Source organism: Typopeltis vanoorti, chromosome 24, assembly GCF_054136105.1.
Source record: "Typopeltis vanoorti isolate ZY-2024b chromosome 24, IOZ_Tvanoo_1.0, whole genome shotgun sequence".
In the NCBI taxonomy this organism is placed as follows: Eukaryota; Metazoa; Arthropoda; class Arachnida; order Uropygi; family Thelyphonidae; genus Typopeltis; species Typopeltis vanoorti.
In genome coordinates, this window is record NC_143572.1 from 61,381,367 (window position 1) to 61,408,827 (window position 27,461).

The following is a 27,461-nucleotide window of genomic DNA, read 5'->3' on the forward strand; positions in this document are numbered from 1 at the left end:
ATTATTCATGTTTGGCATAGATGAAAGAAATGAAAGAGAATACTTATTGGATTTCTGAAAAACAAATAAAGTAGTAGTTGCAAATACCATGTTTTTTTCCTATACCAGTACACAAATATAAGTAGATCTCTCAAGACTCCTCTACCAAAACTGTAATGACTATATTAGTAAGGATATGGAGAAGTGCTAAACTGAACTTGGACTTACAAACTACAGTCAGCTACAGATTAAATCATAAAAGAAGTAAAACTTCCCCCAAAAAATTATTACGAAATTCCAAGAATGAAGAATATGAAGAAAGAAACTGTATGCAACTTACAGGCAAATTGACATTATGTAAGGGTAATTGTTGGGATGTTGAAATGCATGTACAGGAATGCCCAAAGTATCAGAAATAAAGGAGAGGAGTGTTAAGTATTGGTCAGCTCAACTTGGCCAAACATTATTGGCAACAGCAAGATCTGGTTGTCAAAGAATGATGTAGTTACAAGGATAGAATGTAATGGATATTAAATTTTCAGAGAAGATAGAAGAAATAGAACAGGAGAAGGGGTATTATTAATGATAGCTGAAGAACTTCAACCAACAAAAATAAAAGTTAAGGAAAATTGTAGACCTGATGGAAATGGTTGATTTGGGGCTGTCTGGTGTGAGATAAAAGCAAGTAGGACATAATGTATTGTCTGTTGCTGCTGTAGACCTGGGAGGATCCAGAAGAAGATAAGGATGACATGTATCAGCAGATTAGCACTGCTGTGAGTTCAGGCCAAGCAGTTGTCATGGGAGACTTCAACTATGGTGATTGGAAGAAGGAAAGGACATATGGATTAAATGGAATTTATACAGTTACTAAGGGATAATTACTTGAAACCACGTGATGGAAGGAACCAGGGGTTTGAGAGTGTTGGATCTGGTAATAGTATCAGAACATCTATCTATAACTGCAATAGCAACTCTACCTCTGATCTATTACAACCAGTGGTGAGCTATAAGGGACTTGCGGGAGCCCCTTATAGCTCACCACTATTAACACCATATAACTGTAGCGTTTTGAATAGCTTTTCTCTTGCCACCTAGTCGTATGCCTTTTCCAGATCTACAAAACTTAAATACTGATCTTTGTTATATTCCCATGATTTCTCAACTATTTGTCGCAAAGCGAAAATCTGATCCTGACAGCCTCTATTTGGCCTAAATCCAGCTTGTTCTTCACCAAGCTTTTCTTCCACAATCCTTCTCAACCATTTCTCAAGTATACTTATATAAATCTTACCAGGAATTCTCAGTTGAGAAATACCTCTGTAATTCTCACATTCAGTTTTATTTCCTTTTTTAAATATGGGTGCTATGAGGGTTCTACTCCAGTCATCTGGAATTCATCCCTCTGTCCTCTGAACTATGCAGTGCAGCCACTATAAGACTTTTATACCATCATACTTCAGCATTTCTGGTCGAATAATATCTGTTCCTGCTGCCTTTCCCCATTTCAAGCCTTTGTTAGCTTTTTCTACTTCAAGTATGGATATGTATTCCTGACTGCATGCCTGTCGAGTGTTTTTTTACCACTGTGCTCTCACTGCTTATTTTTTTTAGCAATTTTTCAAAGTAATTACTCCGTACTTCAGGGATATCTTTTTTCCCAGTTTTCACGTCACCTTTATCATCTTTAATTCCTTTCATAGCAGTCTTTCCTGCATTTCTGATCTTCTTTAACAACCTCCAGAATATTTAGGCACCTTCTTGATATTTATTTTCTATGTTCTTGCCAAAGTCCTCCCATGACTTTTGTTTAGCTAGTTTTACAGTGTTTAGCTTTCTTACATTTGTCTCTGTATTCTCTAAGAGCACAAGCTGACTTATTTGCCAGAAACTTTTGATATGCTTTCTTCTTTTCCTTCACTGCCTCCTCCTGTGTCCACCATGGAGTTCTGATTTTTCTATCCTTGCAGACAACCTGATCACATGCCTCTGGCTGAATCAGTCAGTGTTTTTTTTTAGGGCTTGCCACTGAATCTCCAAAGTTTGGTTCCTGTTCTCAAACTCTTTCATTTTTCTTGAATAATCTTTGTGTATTTTAGTCTACAGTTCACATCTAAGAGCTGCTCAACTTTTATTCGCTTTAAAACTTTCTTACATGTTATTCTTTTCAATATGAAATTCAATTTTATCCTGCTCAAGACTAAATGAAAGTTCACTTCCAATTTCGAATCCTCAGTACACTCTCGTGTCCTGCACCAGGGAGAAAACATCACTATCAACAATGACATAGTCAATAAGACTTTTCTTATTCCTTGTCTCTTTTCTCCATGTGAATTTGTGGACATTTTTATGTTGGAACATTGTGTTAGTAATAATCAGTCCACATCCTGAGCAGAAATCCAACAAGCAATTGCCACTATTATAAGCTTTGCTCTTTTCTCCAAATTTTCTCAAGATATTTTTGTAACAAAAATTTGAGAAAATATTTTTTCGAAATATTTCTGAGAATCATTTCTTACTCTGCTATTTAGATCCTCAACATGGACCAACTTTTCCTTTTTCATTGTCAGTTGCTTTCTCTAAAGCCTCAAAAAATTCCTCCACTTCTATCTTAGTAGAACCTTTTGTGGGACCATGTGCACAAATAAATCTCATTGTCCAGTTTCCCATTCTGATATTTGCCCACATCACTCTACTTGAGACTGCATGCCATTCAAGAAGATTAGCCTCGTATTTTGTGTTGAATACTATGGCTACTCCTTCTTTTCCTTGATTGTCATTGCCTGAATATAACATTTTGTATTTATTGCTCAGAAAGATCTCACCAGTTTTTGTCTTTTTTTGTTTCAGTTGACCCCTATTATGTCGATCTGGTATTTATCTAATTCCTCAGCTAGCTCTATTTGTTTGACATTCAGGCTTCTTATGTAGATGGTACTGATCCTGAACTCTGATGTTGTGTTCATCATCATCATGAATCATGGGCTCACTGCCCGTTGATGTCTGATGCCTGTTTTGCTATCTTCTTCCACTTTTTTTTGTCCAGTGCACAGTGTTGCAGTTTTTGTACACCCATTCCATACCAGTCTTTTATATCGTCTATCCATTCTCTGTATGTTCTACCTCTTCTGTTTAAACCATCCAAAATACCAAACATAAATGTCTTTATCTTCCAGTCCTCACTCATTCTACAGATGTGTCCAAATAATTGCAGCTTCCGTTTTATAATCTTCTGCATTAGATTCTATTTTAGTTGTATCTTCTGATAGAGCTCTTCATTGGTGATTTTCTGTACCCATCCTATTCTTAGAATCTTCCTATAACAAGTTCTTTCAAATGCCAAAATTCTTTTTCTTGATTTCTTATTTATTACCCACGTTTCAGATCCATAGAGTACACCGCTGAAGATGCATGTTTCCAATATTCTTAATTTTGTTTGCAGACTGATCACTTTACTTTTCCAGATGTTATCCATGGCCTTTAGATTTGTTGTTTCCTTTGCAATCCTGATCTTTATTTCTTTTTTACACTCCAAGTCATATGTCAGTTTCAGTTGTTGTTGTGTTGGGGTGTGTTTTAGGATTTGTTCCAGTAGCTGACTTTTCGCTGTTTGCCATGGTTCCCTTGCGAAAACAATGGGGGGGGGGCTTTTATAAATGAGCTAAGCCCCAGCCGACATGAAATTCTGTCATGTTGTGCCATCATTACCATCATTTTATATTTTAAGTCAATAAGAATACAATTTGGTTGGCTAAATCCCAAATTGCCAGCCCATCTTCATTTGTTCAGTATCCAGGTAGATACCGCCATGATTGGCCGGGTGGTTAGCATATCTGCTCTCCAGCCAGAAGGTTGCTTGTTCGAATCTTCTGTGGGCATGGATGTTTGTCTGTGAAAATACTAGTGGTTGTGGGCGGTAGATAGCATTGGTGTAGATGATGGTTGCAGTTTGTTAGAGTTGGTGAATGGAGTGGTGGAGGCAGAGTTGTAGAGTAGGTGCCCTCCCTTGATGAGTCATTGGACTCCCTTGAGGTGTCATGTAATAACAATACCTAACAGGGTGCACCATGAGAAAGTGAGGATTGGACATGTCAGAAGCCCTGGTCAGTTCTCTGCATTCCTTTAAAGGCTATGTGGAGATCTTCTCTCTCAGTTATACGGCTTTGACCCTTCAGCACCCCAAGATAAAAGACACTAGATATATTTGAAATACGTTGGTTTTTCCATAATTATGTAATAAAAAGAAAATAATCATGATAATGCAAAAACTGTATGATGATTTTTTATGCAATTTGTTGAAATGTAATATGAAAGACAGAGATGTTGAAAGAAACACCCACAGAAATTGTAAATATATAGTTAAATTCAGTAACAAATGGGTAGATGAATACAATGACCAAGAACAAAAGATGAAAATGAGATTGTCAAAATGCCTTAATAAAGAATGTGGTCACTCCTCACAGTAATACAGTGTTCACGATGTATCATACTGTTTATAACGCTGTCCTAGAACTCAGATGGGGAGAGATTGAGAGCAGAAGCATATCTACCTAGAGCAGCATTTCCCAAACTAAGTTTTGCAGAACTAGTGTTCTGTGTAAAGTGAATAAGTGTTCTGTGAAAAATTATCAAAATTAATGAGCCTGGAATGGTTTAAAATGCTGTGACAAGTTCAAACATGTTTGAAAATCAGACACTCCTCACTTTGCTTGTGGATTGTGCTGTGTTAAGGCCAGCTCACACTGGTCCTGACTCAGCCACCTGCAGTTATCAGCACCTCCAAGTGCAAGTGAAGTATGGAGGTATCTATTCTAGGAAACATGCGGTCACAAGCAAGGTCAATGCGCTGTGCTGTAGTGTGTGGCTGTATTGTATTACAAAAATTGCATTTTTGTAATACAGTACAGCCTGCTGTGCCGATAGTGTTGCGCTTGGCTTTACATTGAATATGAGACCAATGATACTCGACTCTAAACATGGTGTTCCATTAAAATTTCAGGATTTGTGAAGTGTTCCATTGTAGGAAAGGTTTGAGAAACCCGGACCTAGAGCATCTCAGACATGCTCAATAGGATTAAAGTCTGAAGAACTGGATGGCCAGTCCCAATGTACATATACTGGCCACCAAAAACCTTTATTCAGATTTACATAAATGTCACTTATGTAACATATATGCAAAGTACTTGTTCATACATGTCACCATGTATTTTAGGCAACCACTTAAGAATGCTCTTAGGAATCATCAATAGTTTTGTTCAAATGCTTTTCTAAAGTTTGATCAAGGGCTTATTGTAGGTCGGCTTCTAGTTGAAGCCATGATTTGGAAAACAGCAGCAGAGCTGACCAGTTTCTCAAAAGGTGAGATACCGTGGGTGTTTAATCAGTGGAAAAATAATACACATATTGCTTGTCCAAGAGAGGTAACCTGGACCTAAGTCAGGAATGAGATTGTCATTGTCTGAGAAGGCTTGCACAGACAAACAGACTTCCTATGTGCAGCAGTTCATCAAAGCATTTATTGAAGGCTGTTCCTGACCCATCTCACCATATTATGTGCAGGGAATTGAAAAAAAAGATTGGTATCACAAAGCCTATATGGAAACCACTGATTTGGTTTGTACAGTCTGTGAATCACAGATGACTTGCATGCATCCATCTGGCTACCTCTGCCTGACTTTGCCACCTCTTATCTTATGATGGCTTGCCACCTGATTTTATTGGTTAAATGATATCTTTCAGCCATATACAAGATTGCAAAATTCTTGGATTATCACAAAATTACTTGTTCTCATTCCAGTCATGAAATGGAAAACCACTCCAGAATGCTCACTTTTATGCCTTGACAAAGCCACTCATTTGTATATAATAACAAGACACTGCATCACTTTTTACATAATTTGTCTGACTTTCATATATGATCCCTTATGGTTGAGATACAATTTTGCTAGGGTTTGCCACTTTCCAAACTTGCTGCTTATAGGCATTGCCTTAGTTGCTTAGTGGGTTATGATTGCCCCGGGACTAATAAAAGTATCTAAAGGAAGACTATGATTAATATGCTATGGTTTTAGAGATTCAAACTTCATAAGCCAGATGATGAGAGTACTTGCATAAGAGAGGAGAAAATGGCAAATCACTATCCATGAGTGGCCCAACCTGTCTTAGGAACAAGATGATTAACTTTGGGTAGCTTTTTGGAAAAGGCCTGAAAGATGTCTCTATGTTATAATTTTTAACAATGTGTGCAATTGTTTCTGAGGTCCCCAGATGTTGGGAACAGCAATTGATTTTTTGTGGTCTGCATTGGGAGTGAGGGCGCAGCAAGATCTACGTTGGTTTTGTTAAGGGAAAAGTCATTGGCTAAAAATACGTCCAGAATGTGATTGATTTCTGCTGAGGCTAATTTGGTCTGAGCATATAGTTTTAGCTCTATTTGCTAAGGTTTTGATAACAGGATACTGCTGGGGAGGGATGGTGTTGTGGTAGGTGGTGGATGTACCTACCCATGTGGGTAAGTTTTCTGTAGATTGAAAAGTTAATGATCTTTTTGGTAGTCATGTAACTAGAATGTTCAGGAAGGGAAGACAGTTATTGTTTTCCTTTTCAATGATGAAATGAATCTGAGGTGTTGCCTATTGAGGTGTGCTAAAAATTTTTCAAATATATCCCTGCCACATGGCCAAATAAAGAACACATCAATGTAACATAGCCATATTGTGAGTTTGAGAGGGGACAGTATCAAGAGAAGTGTTCTCACAATGTTTCATGTAAAGATTGACAAGGGGAAAAGAGATGGCCATAGCTGTGTCTTCAACCTGCTTGTAGGTTTCCTTGCTAGATAAAATAACCAGATCAAAACCAACAAACAAAATAAGCCCTAGAAAAATTACTGGACCAATTTATATTCTGGCCTCGTGAAGCTATTTAAAAGCAACTGTATAATTCTAGGCTACCCTGGATTTATGAGTTATCAAAAAAATACATAAACAGAACATACCCTTATAGTAGACTGTATGAGTTCGCTCACTTATAAAGAGAGCTGTCTTCCATTATTGTCGACACTCTTTCCATGCAAAAAAAAAAAAAAAACTGTGCACATCAAATCTTGCTTGTTGGATATGATCCTCAGAGACACTGAGGACCTCATGGTTAGTTTTGATATAGCCTCATTCACCAATATATGCCCAAATGAAACTTCACAACTCATCCAGACTATCCTGCAGACATATCAGCTTTATTCATCTTCACCATGCATTCTGTCTATTTTACCTGGCAGGGAAAACTACAAGCTGATTAAAAGCTTAGTTATGGCTCTCTTCTCCCTTTGTCAGTCTTTATATGGAACATTTTGAAAATACCACACTAAACTCACAATATGTCTATACTATGTTAATGACATGTTTTCTCCATTTGGCCATCAACAGGGATATGTTAGAAATGTTTCTAGCATACCTCAACATGCACTCTGAGATCCATTTCATCATTGAATGAGAAAACAATTACTGTCTCTAGGCATAGGTTTCTGTGATTTAGCAGTTCATAAGAAAGATTCCGGTAATTGGATCACATGTTTATTAAGATAACAATAAAAAACAAACCTGACAAGTTTCGTAAGTAGTTTGACTTACATCTTCAGGAGTCAAAGGTAACTAAAAGTTTAAACACAAGAAATGAGAAATTACTCAAAATAGTTCTTTCTATGCAGTTGTGGCCGTCTAGCTGTTCATTAAATTAAATATCCGAATGCAGATTCAGTGCAATGCTAAGTTTGAACAATCACGTTCTGTTGTTCACATTGTCCGAGGTCTGATTTGGGTATATTTTTTTATCAGTGCTGACCAAACTTGGTGTAGAATTAGGCCCTGGTTTTTGTTGCATTGCGTTGGAATTCTAAGCATGTATGCCGCTTCTTTAAATTTCCTTATGTAACAGTCTTTTTCAATGTAAGACATGTTTGTTTTTTTGCCAGAGTACATTATGGCCGGTGGAAGTTGTACGGTATGCTAGGCCTGATTTGTGTTCTCATCTTTTCTGCACATCTTTTTGGTGTTCGTTCATACAAATTTCCCCTGATCTTCTCATCTGGCCTACATAGCAGACGCCACAGGAACAATGAATTTTATAAACACCTGGTTTTTTTAAGGGATGATGTGGAGGTTTGGGGGGATGTAGAAATCTTGAAATTTTTTCCAATGGTAGAAAAGCAACTTTGATGTTATGTTTATTTAATAATTTGGCCATTTTGTCTATAACATTCTTGATGTATGGAAGCGTGATTGCATTCTTGAAATCTTGCTTTTGTGAGATGCTTGTAGGAAGTGTGTTCAGGATTTTTTTTGATTGTCTTAGGTTCATAACCATTTTTTTTGAGGATCTGTGTTAAGCTTTAAATATTATAAGCTCTGTCACTCAAGGTTTCTATTAATTTTTTTTACGAGGGGTGGTGGTGTGAGGCAGCATTAAGAAATCTTCCTGTGTTGGTAGGTTTTCTATAGATGGAGAAGGATAATTTATTATCTTTTTCATTGACTACTATATCAAGAAAGGGAAGTTTTTTTATGTTCTTCTTGTTCCAAATGGATCTCAATATTACAGTAAAATAGCTTTAAAATGCATTATATTAAGTGAAATAACAGTATTTAAATTTTTCTGTAAACATTTTTGGAATGAAGGTATTGGGAAAAAAAAATTTTAAGTAATTAAAGATTAATCTTTAGTATGTACCTTATATTTCATTGTGGTGTCTTTTTCCTTCAAAGCTTCTTTTTGAACTTTTTCTGTGAAATTCTTCTCTCTGGTTGTCTCTGTGCAACATCCAGCAGTAGTCCGCCATTATGTTGACATTCCACCTGCCCTGGTACCTTCTTTCCATCACCTTGATGTCTTGGTGGAATCGCTCTCCTTGCTCTTTGCTGACAGTTCCCAGATTCTCAGGAAAGTACTCTAAACGTACTCACAAAAGTACTCTAAAAGTACCTAAATGAGAGTTAAGAAAGTGCACTTTTAAGCTCATGGAGCATCCCAAATCCTTGAATTTCTCTAGCATGTCTTCCACAATCATTTTATAGTTGGGATCTTTATGATTTCCTAAAAATTTGGTCACCACCTCTTTCAAAGGTTTCTAAGTTTCTTTTTCAACAGTTGCAATTTTTTCTTCAAACAATTTATCCTTCATAAGTTTCCTGATGTCCGGACCGATAAAAATACCTTCTTTCAATTCTGCTGTAGATATTCCTGGAAATTTTGCAGAGATTTATTTAAAACACTCTCTTTCTTTCTACAAAGCCTTGACAAATTGCTTCATCAATCCCAGCTTTATGTGAAGCGGGGGTAAAAGGATTTTTTACTGAGCAACCAAAGTTTAACGTAACACATTTTTACTTCCAGGGTTCTAATTTGACTCTTTCTGGCCATTCCTTCTTGATCCAATGATGCTCTCGATCTCGGCTGTCCCACTAAATCACATTCCTCTGAAAAGTAAGGAAGAAAATCTCTTTCTCTATATCTAAACCATGAGAAAGAAGTGATGGGCTAACAAATTCTTTTCATTTAGTTTCAAGCTTTAGTCACAAAAAGCACAGGCATTTGGGGTATTCTCTTTTATCTGCATTCCTCCCAAAATCATAGATATGACTAAGATCACCACAAACTGTCCATCCATAATCATTGTACTTAAGTTTGCTGAGAATGAAGGCTAAATTTTTGTATCGTTCTTTCAAATACTACTGGTACTGAAGTAGCACTTTCTGTGTTTCTGGTACTAAAGCATACTTATTGTAATTATGAAGCACAGCTTTGAGGCTTCTTTTTGAGGAGTCGATAAACAACCTCCAATCAATGACTTCATATTTTACGTTGAATTTGCTTATCAGTCTGGGAATATCACTACAGTAAACTAAATCACCTTCCTCTGAAAAGTAAGGAAGAAAATCTTTCTCTATATCTAAACCATGTGAAAGAAGTGCCAGGGGCTAACAAATTGTTTTCATTTAGTTTCAAGCCCAGCAGTTCTGCAGATTCCTTAGGAAGATCCAAATCTCTGACCAAGTCATTTAAAATGGTCCGTGAAAAAAGCTCAGGTGGGCTACTATCTTTGTATTTGTCATCATTGAAATCTTCAACTTCTTCGTTTGAATCACTGCTGAGTGATTCTTCTAAAATTTGTGGTGTTGGCACGGGTATTTCAGGACCATGGTCCACTGGTCGTATTGCAGATGGTAAATTAGGATAGGAAATGTCTTTTTTATTTTTCATATTAAAACCTCAAACATTCAGAGAACAGAAGTAACAGTCATCGGTATGGTTTTGGGGTTCCCGCCATACCACGGGAATTCCGAAACTAAAAGATTTTTGTTCTTGCTTCGACCACCTTCTAAGTTCTTCTGCACAAATGGAACATACTATATATGGTGACCATGGCTTATCTAAGTCACCAAGTTTCATCCCAAAATACGCACAGTACACCTTTTTCATGAAATCTGTAATGTTTCTTTTTTAATTTTTTTTACCACTAACTCCCGCATATGTAGCAGAAAATGTTAGGTGAATTTTTGCAACCTCTTGAAGGCATTACAAACACCACTTAAAACACAGTTAAACGAATTTTAATGAATGACATCAACACTATTACATGACACTATGTAAAAACATTAAAAAAACCACAAACACATTAAATTAAATCTTCACACTAACTTAGAAAATATGCCACTTTCAGAAATATGATAACCCTAGTAGTCAACGACTAAAGTTCAACTAAAGAATCACACAAGAAAATGTGTCTGTGACAACAGGAAAGTCATCTGGTATCTCGGCGAATCAGATTCAAAGTAGCCACCTGCACTTTTATCTGCATTCCTCCCTCACTCTCCTATCTTAAGAATGAGAAGTTTCGTAGAAATTTCTTTATTTACCATAAAAAGCACTTATACAACTAATTAACTGTAAATAAAGAAGAATGAAAATAAATACCATTGCTCTGAATTTAAATCCAAATACTACTAATAAAAATGGTAAAATTAGAAATTGGATAAAATTGGTGGGTGATGGAATTTTTTTATTATTTTTATCTGAACTCAGCACCTAAAAATCTATTACTCTACCTAATTTTGCATTATCAGCTAACAACTGAATATTTCATTTCAGGTTATTTCATATATCATTTATGTACAAATTAAACAGTAGTGGTCCCAACACTGAACCTTGTGGCACATTGCTATTCACCCGTTTTCATCTTGATTCTGCCCCTTTATACTTGCCACATAACAAAAGAACTCTTTGGGATTTCCCCTGGCCTGCTCAGATAGATTCTTCACATAATCTGATATGCCTTCCCTGCCATGCTGGTCACCTTTCTTGCTGAGGCTTGTACTGTTCATGCGTTTGCTGGTCACCCCTTTCTGTTTATATGCCCTCCACAGCATTTTATTCTTCTGCTGCTCGTGCTTAATGACATTACTCATCCAACTAACTCTTCCCTGATTAGCTCTCCTTATCTCAGATATACAGTTTAATATTGCTTCCTCTAGATGACCCTTAACTATCTCCCATGCACTATTAATATCCTTATCCTGCAGTGTTTTATGCCATGGCACAGATTTATGCTTCTCCCTTAGCTTGTCATATTCACCTGCATTGTACTTTAACATAAACCCCTTCAAATACACCTCTCACGTATATCACTTCATCCAACTGGAGGCAATGTGCTCACCTTGATTATGGATAGCTCTTCTGATCTTATGACCAGTTCCAATACTCATACCCCTAGTCCTCTCCATCACATGATTTCTGAAGTAATTATCTCTTAGTAAGTGTATAAATTCCATTTCCTTCCTGCCATGTGATTTTTCTTCCTTCTAGTCTATATCTCCATAGTTGAAGTCTCCCATAATAATCACTCAACCTGTACTCATTGTACTAATTTGCTGGTGTATGTCTTCCAGATCATCTGTAGAACTCCCTGGTCTATAGCAGCAACCGATTGTCTTACTGGCCTTAATCTCGCACAAGACTGCTTCAAATGAACTATCACCCTCCTATCTATCTCCTATTCTTTATGGCTGCAATTCATCAGCTGTCATCACCAGTAACCCCCCCCCTCCCCCCAATCATGTCTTCTCTATCTTCCCTGAAAATACCTAAACCTTTCACGTTCTATCCCTGTAACTACATCATCAGCTGTTAGTCAAATCTTACTAATGCCTATACCTTTTGGTAACTACACTAACAATACCAAAAACTACTCCCTCTTGTTCCTAATACATCTGGCATTAGTATATAAGAAACTGCAGCTTCCGTTTAGGTCCTCACTTACCTTTACTTCCTGAATTGATTACCCTATTTAATATTTTTGTTTGAGAGACTAGATTCTGCACTTGCTCATTCTCTCACTCACTCACTCACCTCATGGGTGCCTTCATGCAAACTGACCCCCTTCACATCCTAATTGCTTAAGTGTTCCCGAATTTGTGCCTCAGCATGCTCAAGTGAACAAAGCTCTCTCCAGACACCTAACACTAAAACCATTCAGATGCAGTCATCAGCATTGTACATTCCTTCTTTCTGTCAAACACAGACCACAGATCCAGAAATCTTATATCATTCATTCTGCACAACCCACTTACAGACTTATTAGCTAGCAGTCTCCTCCTCCTCGTTTCACCTCTATCATGGTGTGATAGGAGACTTACAATCTTCACCTTTTAGCTCTTCAGTTTTGTCTCTTCTAACAATTCTTTTTGATCTTCATAGAATACTTCTCATCTCTCAAATCATTTGTACAAAGGCAATCATTCCATTAGATTTGTTTGAAGTTATGAGTAACAAAACAGGACAAGATGATTGTCCTGTTTTGTTTTAATATATTTTACTACCAAGCACCAATGCCCTTTTTTTTTAAAGGCATAATATTTCCATTATATAAGATAATTACATCAGTTGTAATTATTTTATATAATTCTTTTGACTTATCTATTTATTATTCTTATTTGCATGTTAAGGATGAACCGAATAATTATAAAGTTATCATTTACAAAAAATTAATATGGTAACTATCATGCATATTAAATTTTAGGTTTATTCTGTACATTAAAAAAAAAAAAAATGAAGTCATTAAGCGCAGTACTAAAGATGCATTGATTCTAGAATTTAAGACTGTGATATATTATAAAATGTGTTTTGTTACTAATTGCTAATTATGCATTCTTCTATGTACATTTCTTTCAGTATTCACATCATCGAAATATAGCCACTTATTATGGTGCTTTTATCCAGAAAAGTCCACCTGGGAAAGATGACAAATTATGGGTAAGATATTAAAAAGTATATTTTTGTATATTAAAAACAAACTAGGCACCACTTTTCCATCTGTTATACTGGTTTCATTCATTATGAAAGTTCTTATGCTGTCCTCTGTGATGTTTGAGTGATAGCTTAAATTGAAATAAACTTATTTACACAAGAATATAATTCCTATCATAACTGATCACACACACAAAAAAAAACAAAAAAAAACAAGCATTATTATTACCTTTTGGGTGGAGAGGAAGAGGCTTTATCTGCTCTTATGAGTAGGTTGTATTAAAAATAAAAGTATTACAGTTAATGGTATATTCATTACAAAAATGGTTATAAAAGAAAACGGTTCAACAAAATTCTTTACAAGAATACACCCAGAAAGAAAGAAAGAAAGATTGAGAAGACCATCTCTTGCACAAAAGGAATATGTAAAAGAAAAGCAAAATGTTCTTCATAATCAGTGTAGTACCCTTTTTGTAACCTTCCACATAACTAAAGTTTATTTAGCTCTTCTAAGGAACTGCTTCCCCTTTTATCCCCTCAGGATGTTCTACATTTAGTATATTAATACCTACACATCAGATTTATTAATTGTGGGAAATCTGTTCATATCTCGAAAATTTTCCATTGAATTAATTGGAAAGGCATCCATTTTCTGCATAATACCTTTTTAGAATAGAAGTTTAAAGAGGAATCTGAACCACTAATCAACCCCAACTTACAAAAATGACCTCAAAAACAATTGGAATTTTGACTATTTTATAGATAATTCAGCTGCCACATACTCTGCTAGATTGTACCTATAATGGTATACAAATACCATTTGATCAGTTTAGAATAAGTTCTCTAGTATTTCGTAATTTAAAAAAAAAATTTTTTTTTAAGTAGAGCTAGAAAATTAAAATTAGTACTGCTCTAAGCCATATGTACAAATCTAAGCGGTTATCAATTTATTCTCATCCTGTAGATGGGACTTAAGAGCTCCTTTACAATCTTAATTAGAATTAAAAGCAGGACTCTGGGCAGTTGCAACACATTTACTTCTCATATATTCATAAAGGTTCTCAATCACTGAAAGTAACTGAACTCAGGCAGTCAACTAATTGTTATAATGGGCTTTATCTTATTTTTAATTAATTTTTTTTCCCAACCAGGAATGAGACTAGTTAGTCACTGGTTGCAAATGTTATTCTGTTAATTTGTCATCTCAAGATGTAGTTCAGTTCAGACGTCATAAAAGCACATATCCTAATTGGAGAAAATGCCATCTAAACTTCCAGATTTATAATGATTGTCATTATCTGTTAAAATGTCACCACTTTGCTTACTTGTAGGCCTGAGGTTGCTGTTGCCATGTGCATTGGCTCATACTTGACTATTTTGCAGATAATTCAGCTGCCACATACTCTGCTAGATTGTAACTATAGTGGTATGCAAATTGATTCTGTACTGAATCTATATGCTAGCAGGAGACTAGATGATGTCTCTGTGGGAGACCTACCTGTGAGTCTTTCACTCCACACTACATCTTCCATACTCTATTTAGCTTCTCCCGAGCATTGAACTGTGCAAGTTGTTATAATAACACTCTGGCTCAAAAATTAATTAAATAAACAAAAATTCATAAAAAAGAATTCACTTCACTAATATCTGTGGTCTCATCTGTAATATATATGACATTCACCATTAGCAGTGTAAACCTGCTTTGTTCTAACTTTTCAAAGTATCTATTTTTCTCCAGCCATGAAATAAGAATAGACTTTTAATGTCTGCTGTTTCTCTCTACTTGACCTTTTTTTTATAACCCAGCCTTAACAACTATATTCTATGTGATTCTTTGTTACAAGGAGAGACCACATTCACTTTCCCATCTGCCCTTTGCTTATGTCAATCTGATGGGCTAGGGTGAGCATGTCAAACTTTGAACTCTCTCTCTCTTTCTCTCTCTGATTTATGCCAGTTTTTTTGCCACATTCATTTGGTATCTCTCTGAGGCTTTCCAAATTCTGATAACCACACATTGAGGCTATCTTCTTTGGGACTTCAGCATTCATAATTTATATTGCTGTTCTCAGTTCACATTGGATGTTGTCCTGCTAACTCGTCCATCTTTAAACTCTGGAAGTTGTGAAATGTCTGATTGCTGTATTCAATTCCATGGCATTGCTTTCATCTGTGTTCTTCTTCCCATTCATAAATGCCCTTTTTCCTAACTTCAAATCCTATAAATAGATTTGCCGAACATGCAGCACTCCATTTTTATTTTTCATTTGACAAACTTTTCAGTGTGCAAATATCTAAAGCTGGTAGATCCTTCATAATGAATACCTTAAAAACTGATCTCCTTGCCATATTTCATTTGGCTAAGAACAACCTTCTCAACTCCAATGCTACCAAAATACAATCTCTTATTTCATCCAAGAGCAATCCCACTTCACCTCTTTCCCCTTATCTTAGATAATATTGAGACTTCTGGGACTGACTTACACCACCCAATCTTTTATGGTATACACGCATCACAGTCACACCATCATTCATTGTCACCCGTTGAAACATTTTATGGTGTCTTTCTTTCTTTCTTTTTTAAAAAAAAAACACTCCATTCATTTTAATGTGATGTCTATATGTGCCATCCATTGGAAATAACAGACTGAGAAGGAAAAAGCAAGAGAGTGTTAATTAAGGTGGAATAGCAATGTAGTGGATGGTGCCAAGTATATCCAGTGACATAAATTCATGTTTTATCTTTTACAGGATATTCTAATTGCAAAATTGTCAGAAATATTATATATTTGATATTTAGAAAATCTCATGACATTCTAATATGAGCATTTATGGCACCCTGGTCTAAGTATGGTCAAAAATTATATGGAAGAGGAAAAGTTAGAATCTGGTGAGTGGCAGCAAAAGAAAGTGCCACTGATGTGGATAGATTGATGCTGTTACAAAAAATATATGAGAATGTTGGTAACCTGTTAAATGATAATTATAGTAATTTACTATTTATGCAATCACATCAGGAAGGGAATTCTTGCATGATATGCAAATGATAAATGCAGAAGAGATTGTGCAGCTAATGGGTGCCCATTTTGTTGAAGGCTGTCCACTTAATGTGTGGACATTGAACTCATTGCTTCATTTTCACTGGAGGAAGAAACTTAGGTGTATGAAGAGAAGAGATACTGCAGCTATTGTATAAACTGAATATGGATTGGGCAGTAGTAACTGATTGGTTGTCAGCATGGATGTAGAGTACGCAGGGATTAGTCCTTGGTCCAGTGTTATTCATTCTTTACATTAATGATATTAGGAAGAATGTAACACTAGTTGTACAGTTATTTGATGATGATGATGCAGATATAATCAGGGTAATTAGCAATGCAAATGATATGGTGTACTTTACAGAATGATTTGAATAATCTGGAATAGAGGGCATGTGAAAATGGCTAATAGTCGAATGTTTAGTAAATGTAATGTTATGCATTTTTGTAATTAGATATCCAATGGTATATTAAATTGGTGAGATTATGCTAGAAGAAACTGACCATGCTACATATCTTGGAGTTGTAGTAGATAGGAAATTGAAGTTCAGGATCATATAGCAAAGATTGTGAATAAAACTCAGAGGATAATTGCAATTCTAAAATGAACATTGATAAATAAGAATAAGGAAGTCATTTTTCATCAATACAAGGCTTTGTATGTGACCTTATCTAGACAGCTATGTGCAGACCTAGTTTCCGAGATGATGAAGACAGTGGAAAGGGTGCAAATGAGAGTGTTAAAGATTATATTAGACTGTGCAATGTAGATTGAGAAAGAGCCTCCGTAGCTCAGTCAGTATAGACGAAAGCTTTTTTTTTTTGGTTGGAAAGACCTGGGTTCGATTCCCGTCAGGTGACTTGAGGAACCTTTATCTAGTCTCTTTCGGCTAAAGGTGAGTTAGCTGGTCTCATACGGAGGTAAAGGGTCTTCTTTCTACCAGAAAATCTGGTTTTTCATCCCTCAGAACAGGCAAACTGGGCAGTAGAACACATGCAATTTACAGACAAGAATACTTAGAGGCATAGGAGTAACCATCTTATCCTTGTATTACGGTTAGGAAATCCAAGGATACTTGGAAAGCTGTAGGCACTTAAGTACTTGTTAAAGCCACTGATAGATTAGAATTCTCATAGAAAGGCTTAAACGTTGGTTATAAATGCTTACTAAATAACTTAAGGAAATTACAACGTACAATAGAATATACATTAAATTAAACTTTAATATATTTCAAATATTTCGGCAACATCACATTGCCATCTTCAAAAGGAACTTACAATAAAGACACGTGCACGCAGGCACTAAACACAGTAAATGAGAACGAAGCGAGGTAGCTATGGTTTTACTGAAAGTCCTGATGGTGCTCCCTCTGGGCTATGTAGGTATTCTTGGCCGTTGGGCTGAAGGTCTTCTCATGTAAGCCTCCCAAATTTGGAGCAGTCTCATGCAACCAAACTTGTTGAGATTTGGCATGTTTCTAAGGGGTGAGGCTGATTCCATGAATAGTCTTTCATATTTGAATTTGCTACGGTGTATTATTGTGGTTTCTTCCAACTTATTCTGTGGTGTATATCCAGAGCATGGTCTGCAAGACCAGAGTGGCTGTACTGGTGAAACCAGATGTAGTCCTTGTGTTCTGAAATTCTGATATTCGCTATCCTGCCTGTTTGGCCAAAGTAGGACAACTTGCAGCTGCAAGGGACCTGGTATACACCAGGTAGGTCTAGGGGGAGTGGTTGGTCTTTAGTGGAGCAGATAAGGAATGCCAATTTTCTATATGGTCTGTAACAAGAAGTCAAGTCATGTTTTTTTAAGATTTTGGTAATTTTTTCCGAGGTGCCTTGGATGTAGGGAATGAGGATGGATTTAGAGTAATTCTTGTTGTGAAGGGGAGGGGGTTTGTGGTTTACTGGTTTCAATATTTTTTGGATTTTTTTTTTGGGGGGGGTAGCCATTGGCTGAGAAAGTGTAGAGAATGTGATTTAGTTCATTGGTTAGGGCATTGTCATTTGAACAGATTAGTTTAGCCCTGTTGTATAGTATCTTAACAACTCCATATTGTTCTGAGGTGGGGGGGTGAGATTGTTGGTGAATGTATCTGCCTGTATGGGTGGGTTTTCTATAAACTGAGAAAAACCAAGGTTCCATCAAGCTGTCAGGTGACTAGTGTGTCTAGGAAAGGGAGGCTGTTGTTTTCCTCTTTTTCCAGGGTGAACTTGATTCTGGGGTGTTGGTTGTTTAAGTGTGTTAAGAAGGAGAGGAGTGTATCAGACCTATGTGGCCAAATAGCGAACACATCATCAACGTATTGAAGCCATATGGTTGGTTTTTGTGGGGCAGAGTTTAAAGCTTTCTCTTCAAAGGTTTCCATAAAGAAGTTGGCCAAGAGTGGGGAGAGTGGTGAACCCATGGCTGTCCCCTCTATTTGTTTGTAGAATTTTCCTTGCCTAACGAAATAGCCTGAGTTCATTATGAACTGAAATAGGGCTGAGATATCGGGAGGAAATTTAGCTTGGATTAGCTGTAAGGTTTCTTTGAGTGGGACATTTGTGAATAAGGAGGAGGCATCAAAACTGACCATCATGTCAGTATGTTGGAGTGTAAGGTTTTCTATGCTGGCTTTGAAGCTGGCTGAGTTTTTTATGTGTGATGGTGTGTTGCCAGTATAGTGTGTGAGTGCTTTGGCAAATGTTTGCTAATTTGTATGTGGGGGAATCAATGCCATCCACTATGGGACGTAATGGCACATTTTCTTTATGTATTTTTGAGAGTCCATATAAACTGACATAATGGTCAGTTTTGACGTCCTCTCCTTATTCACAAATGTCCCACTCAAAGAAACCTTAGAGCTAATCCAAGCTAAATTTCCCAGCAAGTTCAAATATGAAAGAGTATTCACGGACTCAGCCGGAGCTCTTAGAAACATGCCAAACCTCAACAAGTTCGGTTGCATGAGACTGCCCCAAATTTGGGATGCTTACATCAGGAGACCTTCAGCCCAATGGCCAAGAATACCTACATAGCCCGCTAGAGGACACCATCAGGACTTTTAGGAAAACCATAGCTACCTTGCTTCATTCTCATTTACTTTGTTTAGTGCCTGCGTGCACATGTCTTTATTGTAAGTTCCTTTTGAAGATGGCAATGTGACGTTACTGAAATATTGGAAATATATTAAAGTTTAATTTAATGTATATTCTATTGTACTTTGTAATTTCCTTAAGTTATTTAGTAAGTGATAGAATAGAATGTAGATTGAGAATTTGTGAACTGCATGTGCTAGCAAACAAGGTAAAGATGGGTGGATATTAAAGATTTGCAAACTTCTGAAGGATCATACAGGTTGCCAGTAAATGGAATTTTTCATTTTATGGAGTGGGGAACAAGTGTGCATCCATGGAAATTTGGAATGCATACAGTCAAGAAGAAGGGGGTTGAGACCTGAGTTTTCTCTGATATATATAGCACTCTGAGACTGGGATAGGCTTGTCTTTGTTGAGTGCAGATGATGTGAATGAATTTGAGAGAAGATATCACTCAACACCATGTCATATGTGACTTCCTGGAGGTCTCTTGTAATAAAAAAATAATTGGAATTAATTTGGAAAAAAATTGATTTGAAATTAGTGATATATACACAATTGTGCAGGGCTACAATAGTATCCTGTATGCCACTTGATAGTCTTTTACAAACTGTTTGCTAATGTTCATTTGATTTTTCAGCTTGTCATGGAGTATTGTGGAGCAGGATCTGTTACTGACTTAGTTAAATGTAAGTATGCACATTACTCCTTTGATATGCTTTTTATTTAATTCTTGCTATTTTATAGCAAATATATATATATATATATATATATATATATATATATATAATTCATTCACTTTTTCACAGCAACAAAAGGACAACCTATTAAGGAAGAATGGATAGCTTATATCTGTAGAGAAATTTTAAGAGTAAGTTGAAATTTTCCTTTTATTTACAAATTATTTTTTTTCTGATTTCTTGCAGAATGCAATATATGCTTGACTTATGTTTTAATAAATAAAAAAAAACTCAAATATTTGAGATTACCACTTCAATCTTTTGTGTAGCATTCTGTCCTCCAATCTGTACCATTCTTTCTGGTCTGAATTAAATTTGGTAATTTTATAGTTATATAGTATATGGTGTTACAGAAATATAATAAATTGCCATTATATAGATAAATACTAAGTTTTTAATTTTTTTAGATTATTGTTAAATACTAAGTTTTAAACAATAATCTGACATTGTTAATTCTCTGAAAATAGAATATTTTGCATCAAGTGAAAGATAGTGCTTTACCGACTAGTTTCAGGAGGAGAGCCAGTTTTTTGGAAATGGTACCAACCTATGGAATAATTATAGTAGTGATATATTGGGTGACATCGCGTTGTCTTTGTGGTATGTCAGAGAAGAGAATTTTGTTGATGAGTGTTCTTGGGTAGCCATTTAAGGATAGGTTGTTGGATATTGTAGTCAGTTCTTCTTGTAGATCATTTTGGTCCATAGTAAACTGTATAACTCTTTTCTTTTACACCACATCTCCCAAAAACCTTTTCATATTCATATGCTAAAGAAAAGAGCTATACAGTTTACTGCAGACCAAAATGATCTACAAGAAGAATAGTGCTTTACCATTTTAGCAAAATTATATATAATTGTTTGTTTCTTCAGCCATGCTATAACACCTGATGTACTAGGAAAATATTAGCTTTAATACATTTAAAATGTTAAGACAGTGTTTTAATCTGTAAAGTTTATTGTAGCAATGTTATGGCAACATATACTGCATAAAATCTAAACTTAATTCTCTATATTGAGAAGTAATTTTGAAACATATAAGAGACTAAAAAAAAAAAAACTCATTGCTTGATAAGTTTTGTTCATGAAACATCAAGCTATAATAAATTTGGTTTAATCCTTTATCCAAGTGTAAGCAAAGGATCAACTGTTTGTTCTACCAAACCACATAAAGATATATGAATTCAATAAATTACATTCTGACCACATACATATTGTCAAATAAGAATTTGCATTGAGGAACCGAAATAATCTTCAAAAATGTAGGGTAGGAATTATTTTTAAGTATGACAGAAGCAAAACTAAGACTTGAGCCAGAAAATCTGGATAGAAGCATTGATGAATTGTTTCTAGATTAGCCATTCATCCAGACCTTAAAATTAAAAAACTTATTAAGTTGTTCAAAAAATGATATCTGTAACTTCCCTCTTTCAGTGGGAAATGGGATATATCATCTGATTTTCTTAATAAATCCCTCCATTTGTTAAATGCAGTGCTCTCATTTGAGAGTGGTATCCCTAAAAACTGACTGTAGAGAAAAAAATCAGTTAGCTTATGATTCCTTCATTCACCTTCCACACTCTTTCACATAATGATCAATTTCTGCTGCTTGTATTTTCTACAAAATTTGCATGTTTAGTGTTCGTCAGCATTGGCATCAGTAATTCCTACTATTTTCATTCTTAAAATGTGCTGCAGCTATTCACTACTTTCACAGTTCAACTTTGACAGTACAGCCAAAGCAAACAATGGGATTGAAATGAATTTTACAAACACTGTGATGGATAGCTGAAATTCTCATCTTTGCTGGATAGTATTTAACATTGAATTGTCATAATATACCTGTCTGCGACAAATCTTGTACAAAGCAAAGCATGGAATTACTGGAGATGAGATCGGACAATTTACGGCAGGAAAAAGCATTTTGGAAATTATTTAAAGTGCATAGAAGGTTAAAAAAAAAAAAAAAAAAAAAAAAAAAAAAAAAAAAAAAAAAAATGCAGATATTACAGATAAATAAAATTTGTTATTCACAATCCAAACAATTAAAATGGAACTGGATTGGCCATTTAGTCAGTATGATAGAGATGGACAAACCTTACTATAGTTTGGATTCTCAGGGAGAGGCAGTGAGCAATACAGAGAATGAGATGAGAGCATAGGAAGAGAAGGAAAGAACAAGAGTTTCTTTTTAGAGAAGTGAAGAAAATTCAGAATGGTCTTTATTTAACAGTGCATTTATTCAAGTATGAGAGTTCTGAGAAAAATTAAGGAGGTGAAATTAGGGAGAATCATTAAATATGAAGGTATTAAGAGAGAATTTGACATTGGTAGCATTTAAGAATATGTTGGTAGAGCTTATCTGAGGTGGTGGTCACTTGAACAGAATGGGAGAGGAGAGGTTAGCAAACCAAGTGTTCCATGTTTATCATGGAAATGATTGAGGATAGAACAATTTTGTGTTCATTTGGTTCAGACTTATCAAACATGTGGAGTGATGTCTCCATAAGTAAGGCACTAGATCAGAACAGAAATCTGCAAGCCTGCAAAAAAGCATGCAGGTAACTTGTCTATACACAAATGCTAGGAGTATAAGAAACACAGGGTTAAGGTTTGTTGCTTTGGTCAATACTTTGGGACCTGAGATTGTAGGCATTAGTGAGACCTGGGTATCAGAAGCGGCCATACTAAGTAGTATTGAGTGTAAAGGTTACAATAGTTTTAGGAGGGACAAAGAGAGAGAAAGAGAATAGGAGAGGAGGGACATGTGCAGCTAATGATAGTGTATGACTTGAATCTGGTTAGAGTTGATGCCTGTAACAGTAATACTAATTACAGTTTTTCATGTGGAAGTGAGTTTGGTGACTTCATCTGGTGTGAGGTGGAGTCTGACCAGATCAATTACATAGTGGGGATGTTGTTACAGACTTAATTAATCTGTTGCTAATGGCAAAATAATGCAGTACCAAATAAAGACGATGGGTACAAAATGAGTAACCTTTAATGGGGGGGGACTTATCTGAACAATGATTGGGTAGTATTGGAATCGCATGAAAAGAACGAAACTGAATTTATTCAATTGTTGTGAGACAACTTCCTTAAGCAGCATATGACAGAAGGAACTTGAGGTTATCTTATTATAGTGTCAGAGGAAGGGGGGGGGGATTTAGTTAAAGACATAACTATTCTGACTCTGGTTGGTTGGTTACAGTGATCATGCTGTGTGCACTTGAAATGACTAAGTTTATGAATGTTTCACTCAGGAAAAGGTACAAAGCAGAAAATCATGTCCAACCAATGAATATGCTGGATTCTGCACCATAGTATCAGTTGTTGGATGAGAAGTGCTTAAAAAAACACTTAAAATGATGCGGTATCAGAATGTGTCCCTAGAGTTCAAAGAATAAATAGAGTAGAAGTGAAATGGATGTGCAATCCGATTAAGCAACAGATTCATAAGAAAAGGATGATATGGAAGGAATAATGTGTGTATAAGGATGATGTCAGTTATGACAGTTATAAGAATCAGGCCAGAAGAGGCACGACTATTGTACAGAAGGCTGTCTGAGTATGGAAAAAAAACTGGCTCTGCACACTAAAGACAATCTCAAAGAATTCTATTGTTATGCTGCAAGTAAAAGAAAGAATGAATATGAAAGAATAACTCTACTGAATGCAGATGGTGCGAGGGTGATGAAGAGATTGTCAACTGATGAGTGCCCATTTTGCTGAAAGCTATCTACCTGATGTATGCAACATTGAGCTCAAAAGCTACCTCTTCAATGGAGGAAAAAGCTCAGGCGTATTAAGGAGATATACTAGAGCTGTTGCACAAACTGCAGTAGGAACCGATGGGATATGAACACTGATGCTAAAAGAATGTTCAGTTGAACTGGCTATTCCTTTGTACAGGCTATGTAATTTTTGTTTCAGAACAGGGAAGATTACACACAAGTGGTGCAAAGACCGATATATCTAACTAGTGACCAATTGGTATCTCAAGATGGTGAAAATTTTTGAAAAGTCGGTTAGGGTTCTCATTCAGAAATGGGCTGACAGAAAACCTCTACTTTGACATGAACAGCATGAGTTTACTAAGGAAGGTCACATTTTATGACTTGCTCACATTCCATAATAATGTTACCACTGAGTTAGACAAGGGGGAATGGATACACCATGATACTTTGGGATTTTGCTAAGGCTTTAGACCAGTGATCGCCAAAGTGGTCGATATCGACCTCCAGGGGTCGATATAACATTGTTAGGGGTTGATAGAAAAATACAAGACATCATTGTACGGGTAATTTTGAATCCTACATTGCTAACCTTGTCAAGAGTCACGAAGGACACCCTTCACATTGACAACGTTAGTAAGTTGTATACTAAGTTAATAAAAGTCTTATTTTCATATATATAAGGAAGATTGTATTATTGTTATTTTGTTATCTAAATTAAATTTTATATTTTATATATTATTTATCCCTCCTATCAAATATGCAATGTTAAGAATGACATCAAAAACAAAAATGTATTCCTTTCACGTTAAGCCAATGTAATAATATATATACTATATTATACATACAATAAACACTGTAACTATAAAATAAACAATCTAAAAACTCACATAAGCGTCTTTTTTTACTTGTATTATAATTACGTAATAGTAAAATAGAGGGGGTCAATAAAAAGTCAAGAAACTCTTGAAGGGGTCGACGGTCAAAGAAGTTTGGCGACCCCTGCTTTAGACAGAATACAACATGGAAGACTGTTGCATAAATTGGAAAACATAGGATTAGATTGTAGACTATTGGCATGGATAAGAGGATGGTTGACTGATAGATTTCAAAAAGTCATGTATTGGAATGTGAATTGGCAAGATTCGATGTAACCAGTGGTGTGCATCAAGGATTAGTCCTTTGTCCATTGTTATTCAGTCTTTACATTAATGACTTTGGGAAGGGTTTGACATGTGATCCACAGCTATTTACTGATGATGTAAAGATAGGCAGGGTCATCAGGAATGCAGCTGATATGCTATTCTTGCAGAATGATTTAAATAGGCTGAAATTGTGGATTGTGGGCATGTTAAAATGGCTGTCAGTTCAATATTAGTAAATGTAAAGTCATGCAGTTTGGTATGATTAGATATCTAATGTCATATTATATTGGTGGGATTATGCTAGAAGAAACTGACCATAACAGAGATCTTGGAGTTCTAGTAAATGGTAAGTTGAAATTCCAGTTCTATATAGCAAAGTTTGTAAATATAACTCAGAGGATAATTGCAATGGCATGCCAAGATAAGGAAGTCATTTTGCCTCTTTACGAGGCCTTGATAAGACTTCGCTTGGACTGTTGTGCACAGGTCTCTAATACAGTGGAGAGACTGCAAAGAAGTCTGTTAAAAATGATATCAGGATTGTGGAATACTGATTATGAAAACATTTTGAAAGTTTATTTTTCACTTGGTTAGACTATAATAAATTAAGTTTAATCCTTTATCCAAGTGTGAGCAAACAAAGTTTGCACCTGAAAATATCTTCAGGACTGGGGTAAGGTAGTACAACACCGGGCAACTCGTAGCAAAGGTGGACCAAGCTAACATCACTCCTATCTCAGTATCTCCCATAATGCAAAACACATCTCCTTGCAGATATGTATAATGTTATGCATTAAGAGAAGGGCTACTACCCAGACTAGTTTCGACCTTTATTGAGGTCTCTTCAGTGGGAGCCAGGCCCAGGGGTGGAGATATCAGGCAGAAGCAATGGCGAGGTCATCTTTACCTATAGGAGTTGCCAAACGGGTGTGCCACCTTTTTATTAAAATACTCTGGATTTAGAGAAACTGCTCCTGTAGGTAAAGATGACCTTGCCATTGCTTCTGCCTGGTATCTCCACTCCTGAGCCTGGCTCCCACTGAAGAGACCTCAATAAAGGTCGAAACTAGTCTGGGTAGTGGCCTTTCCCTTAATGCATAACATTATACATATCCGCAAGGGGATGTGTTTTGCATTATGGGAGATACTGAGATAGTAGTGATGTTAGTTTGGTCAACCTTTGCTATGAGTATCCCAGAGTTGTACTACCTTACCCCAGTCCTGAAGATATTTTCAGGTGCAAACTTTGTTTGCTCACGCTTGGATAAAGGATTAAACTTAATTTATTATGATTATGAAAACAGATTGAGATTTTTTAGACTGCAGACATTAGCAAACAGGAAAAAGAGAGATGATGTGATTGAGACTTATATGCTCATGAGGTATCATACATGTTACCAGTAGATGGAATTTTTCATCTTATGGAGAGTGAGGGAAGGACGAGAGGGCATCCCTGGAAGTTGAGAATAAATACTGTCCATGAGAGCTGAGAGCTAAATTTTTCTCTTGTAGAGTAGTACATGATTAGAATGGATTGCTATTAGATGATGTTTGTGCAAGTAGTGAATGAAATTGAGAACAGGTATGAAAGCTGGTGTGGATGTTATGTGGCCTTCCCCAACGAGTCCTTGACTCCCTGGAGGTCTCTTTAAATAATAATAAAATGATCAGTTCTTTTGAATTATCAGCCTGAAGAAGGATGCTTGAATAGAGAAAATTAGCAACCTCAGCATTAGAGATTAGTTAACATGTTCACATCAGGGTGATAGTAGCTCAGTCGCTGTGAACCTTAACATCTGGTGAAGTGAGCAAAATTATCGGCAATTTCATTCCTCGATTCATTGGACACACCACTTTTTGTGACTGTTTTTTGATTGTAACTGATCCTTCTGCATTGTGTGGGTGGGTGGGTGGGTGGTTTGGGGGGGGGGTGAAAATTAATGTTCTTTTTCAGAATATATTAAAAAACAATAATTAAAGTGAATGATATATTTGATTATTGGTTACTGTACTTGATTTACTAAAAGATAGAATGAATAGGAAGAGAAAGAATAGGTTTGAAAGCCTATTCTTTCTCTTCTAAGTACTGTAAAATGGATTATAATAATTTACATGTGTGTATTATATTCATGCTTGTGTTATAAGTATGTGGGGGTGGAGTGAAGAATACATGATCCTATAAATTCTAGACTTTCATATTTGCATTTATGATGGGCATAATTTAAAAAACCACTTATGAATTGTGTAGTTAATTGACAGATACCAAAAAAGTAGAATATGGAGGAGCAGAATTCAGGGAAAAGCAGGTAACTAGTGGTTTGCTTGGACTGTTGATGTTTATTATGCACATAAATGATACGGAAAATGATTTCAAAGAAAATTTCAGTTGTTGGCTGATGATGCAATATTAGGTGGTGGTGTGATAGTTAATCAAGGTAGTGAAGA

The 27,461-nt window shown here is 36.0% G+C and overlaps 1 protein-coding gene across 5 annotated transcripts in view; it reads left to right on the forward strand.

Annotated features, from left to right (window-relative positions):
- Positions 1-27,461, forward strand: part of msn (serine/threonine-protein kinase msn) — a 566,215-nt gene that overhangs the window by 201,016 nt on the left and 337,738 nt on the right. For all 5 annotated transcript variants that reach the window (XM_090413541.1, XM_090413543.1, XM_090413544.1 and 2 more), the window contains exons 5-7: positions 13,201-13,281; positions 20,038-20,086; positions 20,207-20,268. In XM_090413541.1, coding sequence (XP_090269667.1) covers positions 13,201-13,281; positions 20,038-20,086; positions 20,207-20,268 — 192 coding nt within the window. The remainder of the gene's footprint in view (positions 1-13,200; positions 13,282-20,037; positions 20,087-20,206; positions 20,269-27,461) is intronic.